Genomic DNA, 19,768 nt, shown 5'->3' with positions numbered 1-19,768 from the left:
GACTGGTCTATCGATATGCTTGAACAAACCGCAACACTGTTCAATGGCTTTCTTGTATTATATGAAATGTGGTGTGCGATTTAAAATGCACATGCCCTGAGCAAACTATGATGCATAAGCACACTGCAGGGCAATGACGTCACATGTCAAGTGGTCTATAGCTTTGTTGTATTAGTCTGGTCTTGTTCTGAGTTCACAGAACTTATTCAAACATTACCTAGTATTAATTTTGCCTGTCTCAGGAGCAAACTGCATATCCAAAAATGACAGGTGGACGGGTGGATAGCTAACACCCGGTGCTAAAAATGTGCTATTTTATCTCATATAGTTCATTTTTTGTGAGTGAACACAGATGAACAAAACCACATGTACAGTACCACTTGAAATCATTTTAAATGTAGGATATTGTTATTGGTATAGGAGGAAAAACCTATGTGATTTTGGCTCCTGAACATATTTAAAAAAATTGCCAACAAGTTAAATAGGAGGTTTTGCTTTAAGGTGGTTCTGGACCCATTTTGGAAGTGCTCTATTTATGTTTTAAACATATTAATTGAGTAGGGCAGAGAACACTGATCCATATGCCTTTTGTTTGAAGCTAATCGGACATACGGTTTTCATAATACATACATTTTAAATGTCTTTGTATTGTATTGTTTTTATCAATAATCAATACAGTTAATGAGCTAATATGACTTGAAAGTGCTCATTAATATGTAATTTTTGTCAATATTTTGCTAAAATCCAATGCATAAATGTTCATAACATTTTTATTTAACAGAATATTGGTTTCAAACTTGGTCAAAGTGTTCCTAATGACTTCCAGATAATTTATGCATAATTAATGAGCTAGCCGCCCTAATTTGCATAATTAATTAGCATTTATGCAAATTAGCTCATTAATTATGCAAATATGCAAATGAGGGGCGGCTTCACTATATAATACATTAGAACATATTAGAAACACTTTGACCAAGTTTCAGGGCAAAAGTATGCAAAATAAAAGTACCATGAACATTTATGCATTGATTTTTAGCAAAATATTGGCAAATATTACATATTAATGAGCCTTTACAGTCCTTTTAGCTCATTAACTATATTGATTATTGATAAAAACAATAAGATATAAAGAAAATATAATTTGATGTAGTATAGAAACCGTATGTCCGATTTGCTTCAAACAAAAGGCATATTGATCAGTGTACTTTACCCTACTCAATTAATCTGTTTAAAACATGCTCAAAGCATTTCCTTATTTCTAGAAAATGCATCCAATACCACCTTTTAAACATGTTCAGGGGCCAATGACACATAGGAGGTTTTTCCTGCCCAATGACGATAATTATGTTAGCAACGTCAAGTCCAGACCCCATTCTTGCCTGCTCATTAAACTACTCAATTTTGGTGCAAAACAGACCCTTAATTTGGTAGATGTCTGCCCAGTAGTCAAGTTGGCCTGTCTGATATGAGCCATCTGGGGCACTCTGGCACGGGCTCTGGCCCCCCCTTACCCCTGCCCAATACGCTACTGCATGTACCATATGGCTTTTGTTCGCATACACAAAGGTTTGCCCAATCCTGCAGACCTACACTGTTCTTACTTCACACTTTCAGCCAAACAGAGCACTTGATAAACCCCTTCATCTAGCTAGACGGACTGCTGAAGAGGAGTTAACGTTTTATTGACATGAGTACCAAAGTTGGGTTTGTCATGGAAACAGACTGGAAGAGACCTGGTTGTATCGCCGTAGGTGTGACCAAACTGGAAGCGGATTTCTGCAAAAAAAAGAAAGAAAAACAAATGGCCAAGGTAAGAATATGCAATATATGTCTTTTGATTGAATTATTCAATGCACTTGTTAGGAATGTGTAGTTTTTTGAAACTTTTTCCTACAATATGTTAGTTTTTACATCAGATATCCCCCTTTTTAATTTCAAGCTGAACAAATGTGACATGATCAAGGGGAATGAGTCACATGTCGACCCTGGTCGAAAATGTGTTTTACATACGTTTCTAAAATGGACATTTTCAGCTTTCAGAAACTGAAAACCACATGTTATACCATTTTTCTTTGTGAAGTTACATCAATTTATCAATTGCTGAAAACAAGATAAAACAAAAGAATTTGAATACTTTCTTTGCCAATATCTCAAAATCATTATTAGTAACATCAGACTCATTTCCCTTGATCGTGTCACAAATGAGGGTATGTAAAGGAAAGAAAATGACTATCATCGCAGCGCCTATCTCGTTAATGTGTGTATCAGTCCGTCGCTTGTTACCAAGGTTGATAAATATGCATCGTTTTTCTCAATATGAGATTTCAGCCGTCAAGTGTGATGAAATTTTTTTAACCTTATAAGTTAAACATCGTTTTCCAAAAAAATCACATATTTTGTCATAAATGCAGCACCTTTACCAACTTGTGGTGCCGTGGCTTCCCGAGTGGTGCGCGGCGTCGTTTAGATTTAAAAAATAAAAATAAATAAATTTAAAAAAAAATCAAATCAAATCAAACCCTTTGATCAAACTTCATCCATCAGGAATATCTCTAATATGTACATTTCAACATTTAATAAACAATGCGATTCCCATGTTATCCTTGTAAAGACAGGCTAAAATAGTACAAAATGTTGCACCAAATGGCATCATTTGCACCTCAAATTTCATAAAATCAACAGCTTCAGAGGGGGACACTCCCCTATGACTCCCTCGGCGGTGCTAAAGCTTCGCAGCCATTGAGTGGTACTTTGCAGTTTATTTTATTTCATGTGGCACTTCAACAAATCTATTTGAGGAAGCCAGGCCTAATGATAACAACGAATGCCTTGACATAAAAATATAAATCAATCAACTTACGTGGTAAATATCCAGTATACTTGGGTACCATTCCTATTTGTTTGTATAGCCTTCTATGCATCATAGCCTCTCTGTCTTCTCTCGTTAATTGTATGCTGGCTTTTGTTTCATCATCAGAAGCTGTGGGTCTAGAAAGAATAAAAATGCATCTTGAATGTAAGTTCAGGTTAGTTGAATTTGTTGTGCTGAAAAACTTTTTAGACAAATGCATCTATAAGTTTATTATTATAATTTTGTTGGGGATGCAGCAAACTATTTAGGGCTGTGCAATAATTATGAGGGGGATTTCCGAGCACTGCCAAAAATTCCCCTGTCGGCCCACCAAATGAATTGCTTGCCCCCCTCTCGGCCTGCCAATAAAATCTTTAGGATCCGAATTTGCAAACCTTAAATGATTTATTGTGAGCGTAGCGAGCAGGAAAATTTGTATATTTAAGTATTTCTGTACTGTTTTCTAGCCTTTTTAGATTTTGTTCACTTTGGCCCCCTCTATGCTCCCCCGAAAAATTATACCATACATACCTAGTTCTACTAAGCGGGTTGCTGATTTTACTCCTGTGTGTTTGTGTTTCGTCGTAGAATACATTAAGTGATTTGTCGCACATGGTATGATAGCGTGAGCCGAGCCCGAGTTCTGATACACCTTGACGAGGGATGAAACCTTTGTAGCCTGGGATAGGGGCCTCCCTTGAATCACGCTTCTCATCTGAAAACATATAGGAAAACAGTACCATTATGTGTTATATAATATATATTATTTTTCAACAAAATGATAAATGATAAAACATTTTATTGTTGTGTTTTATAAAGGGTATAAAATGTTTTAATAATGTTCCAAAAACATTTTTGAAAACATGATGCAAAACATTTGAACATAATTTATTTCAGAGTTTACAAACTATTTTGCAAAAATGTTTGCCAAAATATATTTTAGAATAACATTTTGACAACATTTCATGGGGGCCAAAGGAGGCATTTTTGAAAATTGAGTTACTGTAATTATTTTGGCCCCATGGACCAGATCGTGTCACATTTTAAAAATGTTGTTGCATGTAGTGTTTTACTCCGTTTTTTTTCTCATATAATACATTTTTAAAACGTTTAAAGATCTTTATATAACCCGACATTTAAATGTTATTAAAACGTTTTGAATGAAATCACGATTATAACATTTTAAAAACATTTCTGTGTTTGCTGCGGAGGTAACATTCTATATAGGCAGAGTTGCCAAACTTGCAATTTAGAAGCCCAATTGGGCAACTTCTGAAGATTTTCCCAGGGACTCATGACAATTTCCTGTCCCATAGAAACCTGTGGTTACGATAAAATATTGGGCAACTTTTCATCATTGGCTCCTGTGTACTTTCCTGCCCCATAGAAACCAATGGTTAAGAGAAAAACTGGGTGACTCTTTCATTATTTCACCCGCGATTTCGGCCGAATTTTTTTGCAACCCTGGATATAGGCCTACTTTTTGCAACCCTGGATATAGGCCTACTTACCATGTAGAACTTTACCAGTTGGGTTTCGGTCTCTGTACTCGTTCAATCTAATCGTTGTGTGTTTATCGGTTGCTATGGGCCGTAACCTAGTACTTCCAATCAAGGTTTGCTTGATATCTTTGATTTCGTTGTCACGTCTTTGAGTATTTGATTTGAAGTCATCGATGCAAACATCACAGTCTTCTTTGTAGGTGTTGCCAAACTTGAAAGGCATCCTTGGAATATATCCTGCAAGAATAAGGAGTAAATTATTCAAATTTTTATTCAATAAACTAGTAGCCAATGTACATTTTTTTGCTAAATTTCCCCCAAATTTTTTGTCAAATTTTTACGTACGGGGAAAGTCGGATAACAACTTGTCAGGGGGATTTGCAAGTTTAGTTGTTGGTGTTTTTATAGTTTTCAACCAAATACCATTCTGGGGTGTATGGTGGGGATGGCGGTACGGGTGCTGACTCATGATTGGAAGGTTGCAGGTTCAAATCCCAGCCAGTAGTGCACTTGGAAAAGGCCCTTAATCTCCATTGTCTTTCCCCACCTGGATATATATATCGAGGGTTGAGGACCTGCGCGCGCATCGTGTTGTGCATCAACAAATTGCAAGAGCACTGGCTGCCGTATTTGCACAGATTGTTATTAGTCGTCCTGTTTTAGCCCGATTTGGGCGATCGATTTGTGGAAAGGCAAAAATTAATTGTGTGTTATTTTGTAAAGTGAAGAGATGACTAACTTTGCATCGGTAATATGTCAGGCATGCGCCCCTCAGGATATTCCTCAGTTCCAAAGGCAAAATGTTTAGATTTTTCACAATGCCCTCCAAATAACCGATGCACAGTTATTAACCTCTAAGTGGACCCCCTTGAGTCCACTTTTGGTGCTTAATATACATATATAGCTCTTAAGTTTAGAACTTTGACAAAGACAGCTGATGACTAATCCCTTACCTGTGTAACCTGGGACCATCTTCTCTGTGAGTTTATTATCTCCTGTTGATTTCGGAAGCTTCATGGACCTTTTACCTTCTTGGACGTCATGCGTACCAGACAAACCCGTCCCAACATACGTGGTTTTGTTTTCAAAGTGATGATGCGGGTATGTTGATGTGATCGGATGACGATTTTTGTAGGTCTGAAAGAACATGGTGATAGATAATGAAGTTTTAAACTTGTGATGTATTTAGACAATACAATAAGTTGTGACACATCGTCAGTAGTAGTGCAATTACTTGCTGGGAGGGAGAAGGGCAAGGAAAACATACAAATATTTACCTTAAATTGGGCAATTTGTCTCCCAAAATGTATAAGTTCCTTGAAATAATGTGACATCAGCAATAGTGATGACAGGATTTTTTCCAGGGGTGGAGGAGGGGGGTTTGGCAAACTGAATTTCAGGGGGGGGGGGGGGGTCAATACATTTGTGGAAAATTGCTGTACAAGTGAAAATGTTCATAATTTTAGGATTTAACAGGGGGTGGGGACAAAATTTCTGAATGGGGGTGGGGGCACTGGACATCAGCTGAAACAATTACGACCTATTCAACATATTTCAACTGAGTGACCGACACTGTCTCATTTTCAACCGATTTGTTAAAAAAAGGTACCAAAATGCTAAGTTACTCCTCAATTTGTACCATATACATGTACCTTCAAATGTATACATTTGTACATGGTAAAAAACAAACTTGATAAAGCAATATAGCATCAGAATCCCCAATTTTGACATGTTTCTGGTTTTCTTATATTTTATTATGCAAAGTTCAAGACTGTAGAAACATGCATAAAATATCAATGTCTGTTTTCAGCACAAGCAAAATTGTGTTGAAAACATTCACCATATCACATGTAAAGGTCAGTAAGGTTGCTAAAATGTTTTAAATGTCAGGTTATATCATAAAGGGTGCATAAAATGTTTCAATACAATAATATTTAAAAACAATTGAATACCTGAGTGGAAGAAGGGCCCAACTCCATCAACACTTTTTTTGAGATTTTAACAAAAAACACAATATTTGGGAAAGTTTTAAGAGACAGGCTGTTTTCATCTTAGGGGATCTTTAGTACTGGTATATGAACATACATGTGAAATAATATATGTTGCAATTCCAACGGTGCGGGTCTTTAAAAAAATTATAAACTCATTTTTGTAAAATGGAGTTGGGCCCTTCTTCCACTCAGGTATTCAATTGTGAAAATGAAATTGTATTGACAATATAATACTGGTGTAGTGTTTTTTCATATAAAATGTTTTCATGATATTTTATAACCCAACATTTCATGTTATTAAAAAAGTTTGACCAAAACTAACAAATCTTTTAAAGGAGTATTTTGTGATCCTAGCATCCTCTTTTTATGACAGTAGATATCCACGAAAAAAGCTTATTCCCAAAATTTCAGTTGATTCCGATTTTGCTCCACTGCTCCATAGACAATGTGTTGTAATTTCGTTCTGGTATACCAGATCGAAATTCAAATTTCACGATATCTTTGCTAAACGAATTAATCTGCAAGAAATTTTTTATAGGCCTACATAAACATGTAGCCAGAGGTTTCCAGTGATATAAAAATCTCAACTTTTTTTGAGAAAAGTGAGGGGATGATGCTGTGGATCACGAAATGCCCTTTTAAAAAACTGATTTTTTTTTTGGATTTTTTGTTCTCTTGGAGATGATTTTTTTTTAAAAACCCAAACTTGATTTACAAGATAATAAATGAATACTACCAACCTTTGATAATGTCTTTGTTCCATTGCCATATGTATCACCAACATGATACTTGTATTGTTCGATGTAGCCACAGTAACTGCAGAAATAAATAAAACAATGACTTAAATAATTAATATATACCGCATTGTCAAACCACATTCTCTGGACTTTTGGTTGGAGGCTAATGACGATACACTGTTGACAGTGTTTTATGAAAGTGCAGAAACACCATGCAATATTTGTTAGATTATCCACCTTTTTCGTAATTGACCAGTGGCGTCGCCTTTGTTGAAAGTGTGTGTGTGTGTGTGTGTGGGGGAGGTTGTTCAGTTCCCCGAATGGAGTCTGATTAGGAGTGCAAGGTGCAGGCGTAGCACCTTTCCCCCGATTTCCCCCGAATGACCAACAAAAGTGCCCCCTGCATCCCTTTGCACGCCACTGTAATTGACCACTTCGCACCCATTGCCAGCGTTTGGTTCTGTTAACTCCAATTATGCCGGGGAACACATTCTCAAAATTGATAATATCTCATGCCTCCCCTGCTAGATTTTGGGAACCCAATTTCAAACCTTTTAAATGGACAATCATGTGATGAGAGCAGCAAGCAGAAAAATCATTGCATATTTGAACATTTCCTCTAAATCCCTCCCCCCTTTCGACCTGTATTTCCATGGTCAAACAGTGCTTGTCATTAGAATCTTGTCAAAAATACTTTCCTCTCTATTATTTTCTATCAAGGCACCAGGGGGCAGACTCGAGTGTTAAGGGGGCTATCATTTTCTTCGGAAGGGGCCGGGGGGTCCCAAATATAAAGGGGGTGATAAATATTTGGAAAGAAAAATAGGGGGGTCATAAAATTTTTGATGACCAAAATATAGGTAGTCACAAGATGACCACAGATAGTGTGTTTATTTTATTCAAAAAGACCGATTTCAATACAATTTTAGCCCTTTTAATGTGTATCCTTGGGGGCGGGTCATAACATTTTTGTCGCCGAAATAGGGTGGGGTCGCAATTTTACTGATGCCAACTTTTGGAAAAATTTGGGACCCCCTTCTGAAGAAAATGATAGCCCCTAAGAATGTGAGTGCTAGACAAATTTTTGGCTCACTTCTATTGGCCATTCTGGTGGAGCCTAATGGGGGGGTACTCCTGGGAATGGCAAAATTTGTGAAAAAAGCAGGGTTGCCAAACCCGCGAATTGGGCGATTTTCAACTTTCGTCCTGTGACTCCCGTGATTTCGCGACATTTGGGCTACTTTGAAAATCTCACCCGCGAAATGTATTAAATGTTGAGCGATTTGTGACAAAGCCAACTTCAAAACTTATTTTTTGATCATGATTGCCAATTCTTTCAATGGTCATTCAACAAAAGCACCAAACAACTAATTCAAAACCATAAGTTACAAAATACTCTGTGGTCAGTGTGCTTCCCATATGACAATGGGATGCACAGGGAGGGGGCTGGTTAATCGCATCACATGTTGTTGCTAAAGACCACTTTTATTTCAGCTTTTCCCAAAAATTCCAAAATAAAGGGGGGTGTAGAACCCCCTCAAATCGACTATAAATTTTGCTTCCGCTTTAAATTTTTTTTTTTCAGTTTTGTTGTTTTTGTAGAATTTATTTCAGCATTTTCCAAAATTTTCAAAATAAAACGGGGGTGTAGAACCCCCCCTACATCGACTTTAAAATATTGGGTGATTTTTTAGCTATTTGGGCGACATTTCACGGCTAATACCCGCGACTTGGGCTAAAAAGTTTTGACAACCCTGGAAAAAAGGGGTTCAAATCCTCAGAATTTTTTTTAAAAGGGGGGTGGGTCCTCCGGCTCCCTGCTAGAGGTACATTACCCCATTGTTTAGTACGGTACTTTTTTTCACAGAATTTACACTTGAAAAACAAGGTCTAGAATACAATAGTTCTATATTTTTAAAACATTTGAAGCATTATAAAAAAAAAACTTTAAAAAAATGAATATACTAGGTTTTGTGTCAAGGGTTATATAATTTCCTGGTATTCAATTTCTAAAATCACAAAAATACAAACAAGAAATGTCTTTAAAAAAGACGGCGCAGTGAATGAAGAAAAAATGTTGGATTTCACATTCACTGAGAGGACCTTTGGCTTAAAAATGAGCTTTTAGAAACGACACTGTAAAAAGGAGAATGATGTTTGTTTCCTTTATTTTATTTTGTCTTAAAACCCACAATGAGGGCACAAATTAATTTATATGCTGAGTACTTAGTTCATTTCTTGGTATACTTAATAACATATGATGACATTTACTTAAAATGAAGAACATATTCTCAAGTTTGTACTTAACATAAATGAGTTAAAAAGTTGTATGCATCTGAGCCTTTAATAAGGCCTAGGAATGATTATAAACATAATACTGTGGTATGGGGTAATAGCAATTCCTCATTGATAGCATGGATAGTGTCTAAGTCTGATGACGAGTCTTCAGGTTCATATTGTGGTTTGGATATACCATTGACTGACATCGGGTATGGCCATTGTTTTCAATTTTGCGATGAATAGTTATATCATTTTATGAACCAATTACAGGTAGGCCTATTTCTGGAAAGCATTAAGAACAGAGATTAAACTGACCAAAATTCGAAATCAATATTCAGGGTGTACTAGACGATATACAGTGTGAAACTTTTTAAGGAACATGTGGTATATTTTTCTTTTCAGGAATATTTTCTCAATCTGAGGACCACAAAATCAAACAGAGCTTGAATTGAAAAAGCCAACCAGAAATATACTTTATTTTGGGTGCGATGTTTGCTTCTATGTATACAGGGTGATCAAAATTTACTTCATTAACAGACCTAATTATTTATTCAAAAGGTTTAATTAGTGCTCATTAGCTGCTTAAACTGCTTTCAGTCATAAATAGGCCTACTCATTCCAAACCAGAGAATACAATATCTCTTTGTCACTTTTAGACTACACTTGCAATTCTGATAATTGACTGTTTTACATAGACCCCTATGAGGGGTGTAAGTATTCATTTTGAAAATATCATTATCATTTCATTTGTTCAAGAAAAATGTCACGCCGTCAGTCTTTTGGGAGTCTCAACTTATAACCGCATGGTCCTTTACACTGCGCCATTAGGCCTATCAATTTAATACCCAGACCGAATAGGCTATTTAGTAATAAATAAAGCAACTTGAAACAAAATGATGGAGAAATTATCACTTTCGTAAAAACAAAATAGTATGGTCCACAACACAGAAGTCCTAAACAAACTGTAGGCCGAAACAACGGCCGAAAATTGCATAAAATAGCTGACATGTACCGCAATATCAAAAACTGCATTTGGTACATTTTACAGGTTCACTTTACCATGCTTACAGCACGGTGTGTCAATTGCGGGAAAATCCGTCAAGGTGTCCCGAAGAATAATCATTTACAGTTGAGTCACGGTCACCGGCCATCTCGTTTGCATATCCATATTAAACTACAGCGCCTCTAATGACGTGCATGCACTGTTACTGTGCGACTGAACAACCTTTGTTTATTACTTTAGACAGATCAGCACGCTGTGATTGGATGTACTATGTAAATAAGTAAGTTGTTGTTGTAATGGTAACACACCATACTTTGGTAACACGAAACTTCACCCATCCCATCCACATGTAATGACACGTGATACAGTTTTTGAAAGCTAACTCCCCAGGCTAAATCTATATTCCTCCGCCGGCAAAAATATAGCCCATGATAAAATTAATCATAGTTATAATTATTTTCTTCAAATGTGGTTGTCGGGTTCAGTATACCACAATTAATACAACAATAAAACAATTCCCACCAGATAATTACTTGATATGTAGGCCTATACTTTCTCAATCTAAACCTGAGGTATAATATGGTTTCAGATCTAAACCAAAATCAGTACCACTGACGTCATCTCTGTCTACCAACCAAGTTATCAAAATTTGTCTATGGCATATGCAAGGTATTCTACCGGGGCAATACACTAGGATAAATTATTACTTGTGCTGTGATAGTTGCCATCTGCGACGTGATTGGAAATTATGCACATTTACAAAAACATAGGCCTACGTTTAAACTGTTAAAATACATCACGCATTTTGACTATAAACTCATCTATACCATTTTACTAGAAATGTACTATCTCCAAGGACGCTACGACCAACTCAACGAACTCATGCATATGCAAACGAGCCCAATCCATATGCTAAATCAGGGGTGTGAGAGTAGAAATTGACAGGACGCATGCTCAGCTAATGCTTGTAGCTAATATTCTTCATGCAAGGAGCCCAGGTTGAGTGTGTTGTTGAAAATCATTGCATTAAAAAACACTTCTTTCAATGAAATCGCATATAAAATCAATGGATACACAACCAAAATTCTACAAAAGTCAATCTTTATATTAATAAAGCTATCGATGTGTACGAAAAACTTCAGTGGTACAAAATGCCTTTCACATTCGAAAATTTCAGTATAGTAACACCCAGCCAATTCAGAATTAATGCAGCACTGCTGCAAAAATGTTACATGGCCGAAATATATATAGAATTACAGATTGATACGTAGTAGTGCTGAAATCTAATTTTAAATTATTACTCTCATGGCTAAAATGCAATGTAGTTTGCCCTGCATGCTGCACGTCAAGTAGGCCTATATAGTTTATAAAACTTGTCTATAAACAAAGTACTTACCCCGGCACTTGAGTTCCTGGTTTCAACTGGGCGAAATCGCGTCTTCTTTCTATATTCCACGATGTGGAATTAGTCATATCTAAGTTCATCATCTTGAAATGTAATCTAGGTACCACGCTGTATATAAATTAATGAGGAAAAGCGATGGTTAATTGACTAAAAAATGGGAACCCTAGCCGACAACCGCGCGAGATCGTGTTGCTTATTCTGCATTTAATCATGTGTATATCATACTGTTGCTACCGAAGCCACTTAGTTGAGGTCACAACCCCGTTGCTATCAGCAAAAATTGATTATTTTGTTGTCAGGGACTTTCAAGCGTGACTTATATTGTATGGCAGTATGGCAAGCCAAAAGATCAATTATTTCCAAGTGTATGAGCGACAACAAAATTGCCAAAATCAATAAACTGTACATGTTTGCTGCAATAAAATAACATATTCTTACTAAATACCTTGACTTTTTGTTTGCTAAAATATTGATTTAGACATTTATTTAACGAAATATACGAGGTTTTTGAGCTAATGTAGAATTTTTGCGTTATGGAAGTGCCGGCTTGCTACACCTGTTTCGTTCGTTGACATCTTAATTGAATAGGTTCATTAGGTTGTCAGCTCTCAACGCAGAACTTATATTTACGCTATTCGATACTAATCATGTAATGTGAACTGTGTACCCTGTAGTCACTGATGCAGAGATGATTTCCATGAAGATGATTGGTTTTGCATAAAGAATATTTTCATAATCAAGAGAAAGGCGAAAATAGTGATTAGTTTTTATTTTATGTAGTTTTACTTGAACATTATCAAATTAAGTACACAATTAAACTCCAAACCAATTGTTAATTTTGCAAGCGATGCCAATTTTGAAGGAAACCAAAAGTTGTAAAAATTTATTAGCGCAAAATTTGATGCTGGTTTCGCTAAATCCGACACCTGTTGAGCAAAACTGCGGTGGGCGATTTTCCTAGACAGGTTGATTGTTGCCAAGTCGTAGATTAATCGCCGATTTGGGCTGCTTTCTGACAATCTGTTGACTAGATTACTGAAATTGCTGCAAGTTAATAGACATGAATCTCGTATACAAAATGAAAGACATAGATTTGTAAGATAAACTCTAACACTGTATCCTAATAATTTCAGTTTCGCAGAGATAATTTTGTTGAGAAGGGAAATTGGGTGTGTAGACAAGGCGCCGTGTCAGTGGAAATTTTAAGCAACACTGGTCATAACACTGCAAAAAATGATGATCGTCAAAATGCATCATGTCGTAGCGAAGTGTGTGTGAATTACATGATGAACTGAGGAAATCTTTCCAGTAATATTTTGGCAGTAGAAAAGACCCGGAGAAAAGATGGGTGCTTTAAATAGCTTCTGCAGTAGCAGTACTGATGATAATGACGGAAATAATGAGCAAATTAACGACAAATCGCATGATATGTACGCGCTTGTCAGCCTGAAAGGCGGCGGGGAATTGGTGGGGCTTGCAAGGGATGCGATCCGAACGCAAAGATGGGAGACAGTGGAAGAGAACATACGCGACACCGTGAAGAGTTTCTTATACAATGGTGGAGATGGGAAGAAGGAACTGATAGCGGATATTGTGGGGAGAAGACACAAGGGTGATAACAAAGATATTATTAAACATGCAGAATTAGAACCGAAAAATCAAGATAACAACTCGAATAAAGTTGTGCCAAGTACAACTGAAGGTAAGTGCATTCATGATGTTGGCAAATAGGGTCGATCCTTCATGTAAAGCTATGTAATTATTTCGTGTAATCTAATCCTAACTCTAACCCTAACCCTAAGCCTATTCCTAATCATAACCCTAATCCTAACCCTAAACTTAACCCTAACCCTAACCCTAATTTCGTGTAAAATTACATGAAGAAATAGACGCTTTAGGGGCTATCATTTTCTTCGGAAGGGGGTCCCAAATATACCAGGCCTATACTATCAGCTACTATCTGTTTTAGGTGCTCTGTGCTTTGTGGAGCGCCATATAAATGTTTTTTATAATAATAATCTGTCCAACATATTTAGGCTATCATTGTATGAGGAATTGTTGAAGGAATTACGCAGTCAAGAATAGGATTCCTTCCGGGGAAGGGTGGTGGAGGGTACTCCAACTTAGGAGATGACACGTATGTAGGGCTGTTAAGACCCCCTTTTTCAGCGTCGCTGTCACCCAAAGGCCCAGTTGAAGGTGCTAGCGAAATTAGCGAAATAAAATTGGTAGCTAAATAAAGTTGTTTTGTAATAGTATATTCATGACACCCAAAACCGAAGAAAATGACAACCCCCCTTAGACAAAAACTTTTTGAGGCAAAGCGAAAGTACATTTATTTACAACAGTATGTCATGTATACATGCCTACTTCAAAATTGGAAAAAATAAGTATTATTATCCAATTAGATACATTGTAGGTCATAATTATGAGCAAATATTTTAAGATCCAAGTGAAAGTTCAATTTCACTTGAAAACCCACCTTGTCATAGAATTCCAATGACTGACATTTGTTTTTGCAGTTAGTCCAGTGGCGGCGCTACGGGGGTGGGGGGGGGGGCAAGGGGGCATTTTCTCCCAAATATTTTTCTTGCCCCCCCCCCAGTTTGCCCCCCCCCCACACTTTCGAGGCAAAACCCCCAAAATTACGTAAATTTCCATTTTTGCGGCAATTTTGCGCACAATTTCTTGGTTTTGCCCCCCCTGAAATTCACTTTTGCCCCCAATGCCTCCCCAAGAAATTCCTGGTGCTGCCACTGAGTTTGTCCCTTCTAACTAAATTTGTGTTCATTTACATTTATTGTGTGATTTACATCATTATTTGTGATGCGATCAAGCAAAATGAGTCGGATGTCGGGAATATTGATTTTGAGATATAATCAATAATAGTATTCAGCTTCCTTTGCATTTTATTGTTCTGAGCAACACTAAAATGGTTATATCTCTGGAACCATACAATGTAAGTCTAATTATAATGGGGTTTTCAGCAAAATAAAGCTCTGAGAATGGCTCATATAATGAGATTGAAAACTGAAAATAATCACTTTCAAAACATGGTACATAATAAGTGCTTGGAAAAACAGTGGCATGATTGACAGGAATTATAAAAATAATCAGTGCTGTTGCAAAATGACTTTGTTTTAAGCGCTAATTACTCCCCATTCTAGAAAAATACAGCATTAATTTAAAAAAAATTATCCTGTTTTGCCAAAAGAAACATAAAAATCTTCATTATTTAGTTAGTTCTAACTGGCAGCAATAGTTTTACAAGTTTCAGTGGAAATTGGTCAAAAACATACAATTTTGCACAATTTCTGACAATTTCAGTTACAAAATGCAAAGATGTGGAACAGAGGCATTCAAAATTTAATTTAATATTTTATGTTAATTTTGATATAAAAACAGGGATGTACATGTAGGTTAGTTTTCAGGCTTTTGTCTGAATTTAGTCCAGATTATACTAGTCCAGATTTCCGCAATTTCTTTTATTTTCAGCCCGTTTTAGGGTCATTTTCATGTTGATTTTCAGTCTTATTCACACTTCTTGTCTAAAGTGGACTTTCATCCATGTATAAAAAAAAAAAAAAAGTTTTCCAAAAATTAGAATGCATAACATGAAATTAGTCTTAGCACAAGTCTTGTGGCTTGATTGTCACAGCATACAAAAAATACCCTGAAAACGCATAATTTATGCATGTTTATGGCCCTTGTTTCCAAAATGAAAAAGTGGCCAAATATAAAAATTTGACTTCCATTGGCAGTTATAACAAACTAAATAGAGGATTAGCATTGCCATTTAGCCATGTTTCATTTGGCAAAACAGGATAATATTCTTTTAAAATCCCAAAAAATTAGTGCTCAATTTTTCTGGAATACAAATGTAGGGAGTGCTAAGTCAAATGTTTGAGGCATGCCACTGTATAATTGTACTATTATTCTGCCATTACCTGTTGTTGCTAACAAAAACAAGTCAAACTGAAAGTGCATTTTTCTATTCTGTACATACAATATTATGACATCATTGTGTCTGTTGAAAAATGGGATTCTATTGAAGTGGCCTATGGGTGCAATTCTGCATTTATATTTTAATGCATGTGTGCACAGTGTTTGCATGAATGAGTCAATTCATGTTAAATTTGGCTCTGGAAGTACGCTTTATAATATTTTTTGGCAACCGTAATTTGACTGATTGTTATCTTGGTGTAGATTATTCATCCAGTAGTTCAAAACATTATTTTGTCAATTAAATCTACATAAAAAATGTAATACTGGAACTAAAATGTGCAGATTTGACTGATTGTTGTTACTGAACTACCTCTTTCTGTGTCACTGAACTACCATGATGTGTAAATTATATGTGAGCTTCAGAGAGGATTTGATTGACATTTTCTCAGGGGGGGGGGGGGGAGATGTGGGGTAGATTTGGGGTCTTTTGAGGCTTTTTGGTATATCGCCTTCATATTGCCTTTGAACCAAACAGGGCCGTAGCAAGCGGGCGGCCGGGGATGCCATATATGGCCGCCCCACTTTTTGAGAAATTTATTATGGTTTTTTATATCTTTATTTCAATGTGGGCATATATTTGTAATTTGGCTGCCTGGCACATTTGTGATAGCTGCCCCACATTTTTTATGCCTCCACCGCGAGGCATACTGTTTTTGCAATGTCCGTGCTTCCGTCCTTCTGTCCTTCCGTGCTTCCGTCCGGACGCTATATCTCGGGCATGCATGGGCGGATTGACTTCAGATTGTCAGGATAGGTGGGTCATGGTCAAAAACTCTGGCTACTTTTTTTTGGGTGAGGTTCAAGGTCATATACTGAGGTTAAAGGTCATTTGAGGTCAGGGGGCCCATTTTCCTTATTTACCTCTTTTCTCAGAGACTAGGGGTCGCACGTTTCTCAAACTTGGTGGGTGGGTGGGTGCATCTTGACCCCAGGCAGAACAAGTTTGTATTGGTTAGTGGGTCAAGGTCACCTGAGGTCACCCAGGGGTCATCTGAGGTCAAATGAGCAAAAACTGTTGTATGGCCTTGATACTTGGTACATACAATCAACATTTAGAGCCAAATTTTTGGAAGGTCATTTTGGGGTCATCTGGGGTCACCCAGGGGTCATCTGAGGTCAAATGAGTAAAAGCTGTCGTGTGGGCATGAAACTTGGTGGGTACAGTCAACATTTAGAGCGAAATTTTTGGAGGTCATTTTGAGGTCATCCAGGGGTCATCTGAGGTCAAATTAGTAAAAACTAGCATATGGGCATGAAACTTGGTGAGTACAGTCAACATTTAGAGCCAAATTTTTGGGAGGTCATATTGGGGTCATCCAGGGGTCATCTGAGGTCAAATTAGTAAAAACTGTCATACGTGCATGAAACTTGGTGGGTACAGTCAACATTTAGAGCCACATATTTGGAAGGTCATTTTGGGGTCATCCGGGGTCACCCAGAGATCATCTAAGGTCAAATTGATAAAAACTGCTTTGTATCAACTTTTGAGTGCCACATCGCTCCCTTTGGTGGAGGCATCACGGTCGACGCTGTGCGTCGAAAACCGCGACATCCGAGAACCGCGGTCCATCTAGTTCAATCTTGCTACGGCTTTGGCAAGAACAGAGTACAAAAAGCGCAGTCTGTCATATAGAGGTGCTGTAAGCTGGAATGAACTAGAAAATAATATCCAAAACTCTCCAACATTGTATACTTTCAAAAATAATCTTAAAAAATCATAAACATGATAAAGCCATGCCTGTAAGCATGGCAAGTATGTAACCATAAGTTATGATAAGTATCATTTTGGCTTGACAATTACTAATTTTGAGTTTGTAATACCGTACATGTATGTGTAAGTCTAGATAATAAGCTTTTGTAATTGTTTGTTATTTTGTACATGTATGTTTGTTTATGCACGGCCCCAAGGAAGAACAACTTTTGTTGAATTGGGCTTGCCGTGTTGAAATAAAGTCTAATATATATAATATATTGGAACTAAATATATTTAAGGCCTGTATACTGTGGTTTGTCAAGTATGATGTGGGGGTGGATTTAATTTTGTGTGTGCAGTGGAGTCAGGGTTGTAGCTACGCATTTTAACAAATGATTTTTTTCATTTTATAAATAGAAAAAAAAAAACCTCTTTTTAGGGATGAGACCCTTATAGCCTATTCCCTGATGATCCCTCACGTTCACATGATAGATTTGTGCCCCAAGTCTGACATACTCTTATCTCATGAATTGGATTGTAAAATTAGCCGACACTCAACTTGGCTAGATACTACCTTGAGTGGAATGCATCTCTGTATTGTGTTGTGTTTCTGTGTATGCCTGGTAACTTTATATTGCCGAAATCCTAAGGCAGTGGAAAAATAATATTTGAGGCTTTTTATTTGGCAGAAAAGTCGATAGAAATTCTATTTCTTAGTGTAGATTAGATATTCAAAAATCTTCAATTTTTCATGTCCCACATCAGGGGGTATCAAAAAGTTTTAGAAATGCCAGAAGTGAAAGAGCTATATCAATGAAATTTTGTCAGTGCAATCACTGGTCCTTATGTACACTATGGTGCAAAAATGGTCTCATAAGTATGTTTACTTTTTTTTTTTACAGGAACTAGATGTCACTACCTGCCTATGTAACCGCATAACCAGCAAAATGGAGAAAATTGAGGCATGCAGCATGATTAAGTTCCATTTTAAGGGTTACAGTGCCCAGAAAATCTGTGATGAAATAAAATTCCTTTTCCAAAAAGCGACAGTGACATATCACAATCACCACCGAAGATAACTTTCATTTCATCATCAATTTTCTAGGCACTGCAACCCTTCAAAAGCAGGATCTTAATAATGCTGCTTGCCTCAATTTTCTCAATCTTGCAGTTTATGCGCAGTAACTGGGACAGCAGGTTATTGGCTAGTGCCACCTGTAAAAAAAAGTAAACATACCTATGAGACCATTTTTGGACCATAATTTACATAAGGACCAGTGATTGCACTGACAAAATTTCATTGATATAGCTCTTTCACTTCTGGGCGATTTCTAAAACTTTTTGATACCCCCTCGTATGCATTATTAAACTCCAGTTTTGCAGGAAAATTGACCGACACACATGAATTGGGCTATTCCAGAAAATAAATGCACGCCCCTATTAAATTTAGGAGTTTGGATTTCCGGACTTTTATTCAAAGGCAAAAAATAGTTCAAATTCTGAAATTTTCAATGTCAGAGCTTATTTTGGACAATTCCATGATTTTCCATTAATTTAATTGCATTTCCAAGCTTTTTCCAGTAACATTGGCAACAGGAATGTTGCAGTGTGGTACACGGTCGTACCCCGACGGTTTTAGAGTAAGATAATTTTGCTTTGACACCACATAACAAATTTAGAATTGTTTATGAAGATTTCATGATTATGTGTTAATCCAATGGCGACCTCAAAATTGGCGATATCGCTTCCATCGCCGCCTGGAATAGTCCATTGCCCATTGCTCGCTATTTTCCTGAAAGTTGACACAATTTTGTCAATTAATGGGTTTGCTCACTGTGTCCCAGATGGTTGGGGCCAGTGGACTGGCGATGCATTGTTTATCATGGAAAACTGTAGTCAAACACTTTTCCATCTCCTAATAACCCATTGTGAAAATAAAGCTTTTTGATTCTAAATCTATTTCTGTTGCAGAGAAAACACAGAGGACTCGTGAAATATGTTGGAAGGAGGACTCGAGAGGATCCTGCGGAGAGACTATCCTTCATCTATGTTTCCTCAATGCCACTGATGTGCATTATGAGTTGGCGAGGAGACTAATTAAGGCCTATCCCAAGCTTGTGAACGATATCTATATGGGGGATCTGTACTATGGTAAGTGGCAAAGTGCTTACATGTATGGTATTGGGTAAAGCCATGATTTCTCCGTGTAACCAAACGGATTTGTGTGATTTTCCGTTTTCCACAATAAAGCACTGAAAATCAACATGTTTTAAAAGTGTATTTTGTCTTACCTTTCACTGT

General features: G+C 37.0%; 2 protein-coding genes and 1 long non-coding RNA gene across 3 annotated transcripts in view; 2 read left to right on the top strand and 1 right to left on the bottom strand.

The window, feature by feature from the left end:
- Positions 1-19,768, top strand: part of LOC140162676 (uncharacterized) — a 252,946-nt gene that overhangs the window by 160,706 nt on the left and 72,472 nt on the right. The gene's annotated exons all lie outside the window — the stretch shown is intronic.
- LOC140162672 (ciliary microtubule inner protein 2B-like) lies at positions 1,290-12,007 on the bottom strand. Its single transcript, XM_072185945.1, has 7 exons — positions 11,761-12,007; positions 7,085-7,160; positions 5,307-5,490; positions 4,363-4,590; positions 3,383-3,566; positions 2,861-2,988; positions 1,290-1,776 (listed from the first exon to the last, which is right to left on the bottom strand). Exons 1-7 carry the CDS (start codon positions 11,850-11,852, stop codon positions 1,649-1,651), a joined length of 1,020 nt encoding a protein of 339 aa, XP_072042046.1. The 5' UTR covers positions 11,853-12,007; the 3' UTR covers positions 1,290-1,648.
- Positions 12,966-19,768, top strand: part of LOC140162671 (transient receptor potential cation channel subfamily V member 5-like) — a 72,423-nt gene continuing 65,620 nt past the window's right edge. The window contains 2 exon segments of the mRNA XM_072185944.1: positions 12,966-13,471; positions 19,439-19,618. Coding sequence (XP_072042045.1) covers positions 13,114-13,471; positions 19,439-19,618 — 538 coding nt within the window. The 5' untranslated portion in view covers positions 12,966-13,113.

The sequence above is a fragment of the Amphiura filiformis genome, chromosome 10 (assembly GCF_039555335.1).
Source record: "Amphiura filiformis chromosome 10, Afil_fr2py, whole genome shotgun sequence".
NCBI lineage: Eukaryota > Metazoa > Echinodermata > Ophiuroidea > Amphilepidida > Amphiuridae > Amphiura > Amphiura filiformis.
This window is presented reverse-complemented; position numbering and strand designations above follow the sequence as displayed.